This window comes from Centrocercus urophasianus, unplaced genomic scaffold (genome assembly GCF_019232065.1).
Source record: "Centrocercus urophasianus isolate 14NV4802_14NV808 unplaced genomic scaffold, USGS_Curo_1.0 seq_12, whole genome shotgun sequence".
Classification (NCBI taxonomy): Eukaryota; Metazoa; Chordata; class Aves; order Galliformes; family Phasianidae; genus Centrocercus; species Centrocercus urophasianus.
In genome coordinates, this window is record NW_024884364.1 from 31,198,333 (window position 1) to 31,205,293 (window position 6,961).

Sequence of the window (6,961 nt, forward strand, 5' to 3'; positions counted from 1 at the left end):
TCTTTCTTTCTTTCTTTCTTTCTTTCTTTCTTTCTTTCTTTCTTTCTCTCTTTCTCTCTCTTTCTTTCTTTCTTTTCATTTTTCCAAACCAGAAATGTGGATATAATAAACAAGCTTTTCTTTACAAAGCTTAGTGGTAAATTATAATATCAAGATAGATAAGCATCTGAAATCCATTAGCAGTTTATACTTCAGTGCAACTAAAATCCATATTCATTTAAATTATACTTATCCAAACTGCCCTTAATGAATTTCTTCTGTTCCATTAACATGCATTAAATAAACAAACAAACAAAAGAATCTGTGGTATGAGCAAGGCATGCAAGTTTTAATACACGAAACATAACAAGGGGATTAGCCTTTGAAAATCAATAAACAGTTCAGCACAGGACAACGCACAAATTTTTGAATAAGCAATCCAACATATGTTCTAACATAAACACTTGCCTTCCAAATGTAATATATAGTCCTATGAAAATAAATGGTTGCTGTCAATTTCCTTTTAATGAGAGATTAATTCCACCAATTTATAAACACTTAAAACATGTTAAAACACAGGAATGATGGTGTGTAGAAATGCCATACCCAAATGCTAAAAATGTATCCCAATCCAGAGCACTTTAGTGTCTTCCAGAGTAATGAAGGATACCAAATGCACACTTGGTAAAACTATAAAAGCCTGAGACATACAAATTAAAGGGAGGTAAGCCCTCACAACCACTTAAGGTCAGTGTCACTTGGAAATCCACCTCCTGAGGCCATTTGGAAAAAGCCATTCTTAATATTTAATATTTTAGCTGCTTTCCTGTGCAATGCTAAATTGTCTAGAAAGTACTCTAATCTAGAACCATGGCTGCTGTCACTTGGGACAAAATGAAAGGAAATGTAGCAGTATTTCAGTAAATTCATGCTTGGAAAGGCAATAAAATTGTTGTGAGATCAAACATTGTTGCTCAGAGTTGAAGAGACCTATAACGTGGAACAAGTAACACTGTGCCCTTTGAGTATTAAAGAAAGGGAAAAAGGAAGTGGCACTAACGTCAATTTATTGCGGCAGATAACACTGATGTATGACCAGAGTTCGTCCTGCAGATTCACAGAAACGACAGTGAAATCTGTCCAGTTCATAATCAGTTTTATTAACTTGCCAGGAAGTTTATCCATCTTCAGCTAAAATACAAGGACTACAAGGACCAGCTCACAATGCACATAGTTACCACCTTCTTATCATGAGAGACCATTTCTGAAGTGTCTAACCCAATTATTCTTTGCAAATAAATTCTGTTTTTCAATTTTTCCCTGTATATTTTTGCTGACTTCTGTTATGCAGACAAAATATTGTACAGGTCAAGGTCAGCATGTCATTGGATTGTGGATTACAGAATCTAGGACATGCATGACACAGCCTGGTAAAAAACTCATGCCATTCTGGAGGGGTTCCTGAAGGACAGCACCTAAGAAAACTCCCAGTGTTCAAGCAACTGAAGTGAATTCCTATTGTTATGTTTGGTAAAATGTAATGAGATATCCAACTGACTGAATATAACCATATATTCTAGGATGAGATGAGTAGCTCTCTATTGAGAGCTACAGTAACTATATCCCAATGAATACAATGGCAACTAGGACACCTAAGACCTATGTAGTTACTCTATGGCACTGGAATTTATGTGCTTTAATGTGTGAGCTTAGTCCGGTCCTTAAGTAATTTAGAAACCTTCAACGTGTTACGTATCATAAGCTCTCACTGAATCATACCGAAGATTAGTAAAATTTGTCACATCAACTTCAGAGTCCAGACTTAAAATAGGTGTGGGGATGCTATTAGAGAAGAAAAACTCTCATAAATCAGCAAAACCTCGCCTCACCTGGATTTGCAAGACGGCTGCTGGTTGGTCCTAGAATCTGATAAGGATCTGCAAAATTGTAAAGAAAGATTTAAAACCATGTAACAACATCATATATTTTAGGCGTCATTTTTTAATCTTGTAGGAGTCAGAAAGTGCCACCTGAAAAGCAGATCGAACACTGAGTAAAGTGGCTTCTATCTCTGCATCACAACATTTGCAGGTTTTCTCTCAAAATTGGGTGTGCAAGCAAACAGTTGCAAGGGATATATATTTCCTTTTCATTCTCTGTATTAGTGTGCACAAGTACATGTACAGACACACTGTAAAATTGGTCTAGAAGTATTCTGATTCCTATTTAAACAAGATACCCTCTGGGACTATCTACCCTTGTAACCTGCTAAGGCCCATAGGCCAGAGACCTAGTGCTAAATGTGGCATAGATGGGTGAAGAGGTGTTCCTCCTCAAAGAATAGAGACCTCTTATCTTGTGGGACTACATCTGTTCTCTTCGTACCATTCCTAGGTTTTTCAGTGCCAAAACAGCCTCCAAAAGAAAGTGGAGAGGGCATATCTGAACCCATGCAAAGTGGCCGTGTTGGCTCTTCTTCATCATCACAGTCCAGTGAGGGATCTCCTGTATTAAACTTGTGATTAGGGTTTTCCAAATTCCAAAACATCTCAGAGCTTTCCTCGTGGGATTCCCTGTGGAAATTCAATCTGAATTCAACCTGAATTGAAATAGGAATGACTGTAGGAAAGCCCAAGCTATGGATGATAAGCACAACCTGAAGCAGAGCAATAATGTCAGTGGGCTGTCTTGTCTCCAGACAATTGCTCTCAATCATTCAGTTACAGTCAAGAAGATAATCAGCTTACATTCCTTACACGTTTAAATAATCTGTGAGGCTCACATATTTGCATTAAATGATCTCAGTACAGTACTTCCCAGGCAGCATGCATGTAAGTTAAGGAGTTGTAGTCATTCACAGAGTTTTATTTAGTTGTAACAAAAAAACAGAATCATGATTTGAAATCCATGTGATAAAAACAGGCACAGAGATTTCTAGGCTAAGAATATCCTCCAAAACTTCTCTGTCATACTTCTACATTTTTGCTGTTAGCAAAAGACATCATTGACTCAGAGTGTAGTGCTTTCTAACTATCTGTCCAAGACACTTTCTGGTTTCACAGTATAGGATTGAATTAGCTGGTTTGAAATGACAAAGTGAACCTCTCTTGCTAAATGACTAGCCTACATTCCTACAAACCTCAACTTTCTCTTCAGTTTTCCTATAGACTGATAATCCTTCTATTTTTCCTGTTTAATTTCAGGACTTCAGGATGTAAAATACAAATAGATTTCTGTATGTTGCAGTCCATTTTCATCTCTTTGTTTATGCATGCTTTTCAGTTGTCATTATTTGAACTACTGTGGAGAATAAGTCTTCTGGCTTTCTTACCTTCTACCTTTGTACTTAAACTGAATATAGGGAATTTAACAGCTTTTTCACTCTGAAAGGTTGTCATTACCATTAAACATTACTAGAATCACATTTTAATAGGCCTGGGAGCCTCCACTTAAGATACAGCCATGCAGCCAGATCACACGTCTGGGGATTTACTTGTCACTGTCTGGAAATCTCATTAGTGCTCTGAATCAGCTCTTGCAAATGGCTTCTGGTTGGTAGGTGAAAGCTGACCTGAATGTGTCCAACAAACCCCACCAGAAAATTCAAATAAAATAACACCCACCTAACTGAGGACGCTGGTCTTCTGTTTTGGGCACTGTTGAGGATGATGGCTGAGTAGCTGAAAATGGAGAAATCCATTTAGTTATTTTTCCAGTTTGAAAGATAGTCACTAAACCTGTGATAGACCCCAGGCCAGGGACTCCTGCTGCTCACGAGAGTAGGATTTAGCTTTTTAAGACTATCTGATCACGGGCCTGATGTAGCCTACAACCAAGGAAATTACGGCTGCCCCAATAACTTCACCAGCATTGCCTACATGCAACTACTACTGGCAACAGGTTTGCCAGGCACAAGTAAAAGTCCCTCAGAGCTGAAAGCTGAAGTAGATCCTGAGATAGCTCTGAAGTTCACTTTAGAGATTACTCTGACTGCAGCAGATGTGTATTGGGCCCACAAGTGGGACACATGAAAATTATTTTTACCTTTTGACTGAGTGGGATGGGTGTGACTCGTCCATGCTGATCTCCTCGCTTGCTCATAAGGTAAATCTGAAAAGGAAAAATACCATTCTTCATGCAGATATGGCATAAAATGTTATCCATCCATTAGGGGCAAATTTCTAGATAACTCTCTGGATTACAAAAATTACGGAAATAGGAAGGATACTCCTTGTTAAACACTTCATTGTCTTTACCATTTCTAATTATAACAGTACCACACTGCTCTCTGTATAGCTCTTTGGAAGTGCCTGTTTTTTTCAGACGTCTGAAGTACTTTTAAACATCTGGCATAAATACTCTGTAGAGTCCATAGCACCTTCACGGTTACCTTCTGTTATAGGTATGCTCAACTTCCACATACAACATGAGTGTTGCTCAGGATTGTGATTCATAGTAGACTTCAGTGTGACTGTTCTCTGAACTGAACAACTCATTGATAGTAGAATACCAAGTGGGTGCTCACAGCCATGACCATGAACAAAGGGAGTACAGTCCTAGAACAGGTGATCTGTTGAAATCTCTCGTGGAGAAATAACAATTTACATCAAGAGATTGAAAGCAATGTGGTAAGATTCCAAGTCTGACTGCAAGCAAACCACTTTGTCTTATAAATATAGCAGTCAAAGAAACCATAATCTGAGCTTTCCTTACTGAAACAGCAGGCTGTATGGCAGTGATCCCTTGAGCTGGGTGCCTCTCAAGATTGCTCCTTGAGGTCAAGAGATCCTTACTCACTTTGCTGGTTGGTCTCTAAAGGTGTCTGATTTTTGTTAAGATTTAACAACTTATCTAATCACTGTGACTCATCATCATAAATTATCAATCTACTTACTATAATGAACTAAATTGTTGCTATATCACTAAATGTATATGAGTGTTGGGTATTGCCTGTGACACCTTCCTCAGCCAAGGACACCAAGGTATGACATACACAGTGTACTATGGACAATTTATGTTTGAGCTTTGTGGGAAAAGTCTCCCAAAAGGTCAGAACTCAGACCAAGAGTAAACTGTGTAACATTCCCTTCCAGTCTGTGTATGTAACAGTATTTTCTTTTAAAATAGACTTCAGTTGATTTACTTTGCCTTTCTTTACTAGTCTGTTGCTGTTATCCCTTGAGATTAATCAAAGTTTATAGGTTGAATTTGAGAGTTCCTTTTTCTGCAGGCACATGTGAGACAGCAAAGGCATAGTTTTGTCTAAATCACTGTGACATGCTCTTTGTGTTCTTACTAGCTGTCACTATTGTAATGCACTTTATTATCTTTTTCCTTAATGCTATTCTTCATGCTTGCAAGCCCTCTTTTCCCCAGGTGCACTGTCTGGTCTAATTCTCATTATTCAGAATCGAGATTTGTGGGGTAACTGGTTGCTGCACTATACCATTTTCACTTCTTTCTCTTTTACTCGTTATTTCAAACTTGAAATAATTTCTTTCCTTTCACCTTACCCTCCCCATCCCGGTAGCCTCGTAGATCTCTAGAAACATAGAATGTGAAAATACTGAACACGCTTCAATATGAAGTACAGATGTGTATACATATTCTTATATCTCTTATGAAAAGGTGATAGGTTTTGCATTGTGCTTTTTTTTTTTTTTTTTTTTCCTTTTGCTTTTTTTTTTTTTTTTTTCTTTTGCTCCATCAATTTAAATATACCTTTCTATTTCTTGGGAGAAGCTGCTAATTTTACGTATCTAAATTCTCACTTGCCTTTTCCCCTTTTTTTTTTTTTTTTTTTAAACTTACCTATTACTTCTATTTTAGTTAAATGGTTTAGTATATAAAAATGAAGAACCTTGAACATAAAAGCTTTTTTCATAAACTATATGAAGTAAAGTCAGACATTCATTTTACCCTTTGAAATCTTTTGCAGCTGCCTGTGCTTTTCTACGTCTGGCTTAAACATACCACCTAAAATTGCTGCCAAGACCATGGAACCTATGTAGCCTGTCCAGGATCCCAGCAAGGTAGCCATACCCTCCTCATAGAACTAAATTGGTGTAGACGATCTGATTGTTAACAGTGCTTGTGCTTTATTTTAGAAATGACTGTAAATTAAGCCAGTTGGGAAGTAAAGAAACAGTCCCAGACTAGCTCTGTGCACACCAGATTGTTGAGCTCTCTGCCCGTTTTCAAGCACTCTAAGCAGGAGAATTGAATGGAAATAAAATGTAATGTGAAATTCACAACCAAGCTCTTAATTTACTTAGTCTGTTTGGCTTAAGAAGCAGACTGGCACTACCAGCCTCATCGTCTCCTGGAAGCTTACAATTCAAAAACTTCACTATTGTTGACATACTCCCTTTATCTTTGTACTGCATTTAAATAACTAGTATCTTTTTATCTTGTATTTCTTGAGGACTATTCCAGAGTCTTTTTCAGAAACTTAGAGAAAATGACTCACACAGGCACTCATTTCTGAGCAGAAAACTGGTGTGAAGGTGAATCTTAACATGCAGATGTCCTGGCCAGGATCAGATCAAGACTTGCTATCAATGTGGCTGGAGATACCTCACGGACTGAAGACTTTCAGAAATTTGGAAGGATTTGTGTCAACTTTCCAGAGCTTTCCAAGCTCAAACTGTACAGAAAGGGATGGCTCAGCCATGGTGCTGATTGCAGAACAGTTTTCTGTCAGCCCTGAGTTTCAACAAATATCTTGCCCACTCCTGTCTTTCCTTGCCAAATTTCTGTTTCCAAAGCAGCCAGTGGAGATACAAGCAAAATTACCAAAAAACTTTTCTGTTTCTTCCATTTCCTGGCCCCAAAGGCTACAAATATGGAAAAAAAAGATCACACAGAAGGTATGTGCTCCCACAATCTCTCCTCTCCTCTCCTCTCCTCTCCTCTCCTCTCCTCTCCTCTCCTCTCCTCTCCTCTCCTCTCCTCTCCTCTCCTCTCCTCTCCTCTCCTCTCC

At 38.2% G+C, this 6,961-nt stretch overlaps 1 protein-coding gene across 4 annotated transcripts in view; it reads right to left on the reverse strand.

The window, feature by feature from the left end:
- ERG (ETS transcription factor ERG) overlaps positions 1-6,961 on the reverse strand; it is a 108,498-nt gene that overhangs the window by 3,598 nt on the left and 97,939 nt on the right. For all 4 annotated transcript variants that reach the window (XM_042810700.1, XM_042810698.1, XM_042810699.1 and 1 more), the window contains 3 exons: positions 4,024-4,089; positions 3,603-3,659; positions 1,869-1,916 (listed from right to left, as the gene is read on the reverse strand). In XM_042810700.1, the coding sequence (XP_042666634.1) occupies positions 1,869-1,916; positions 3,603-3,659; positions 4,024-4,089 (171 nt within the window). The remainder of the gene's footprint in view (positions 1-1,868; positions 1,917-3,602; positions 3,660-4,023; positions 4,090-6,961) is intronic.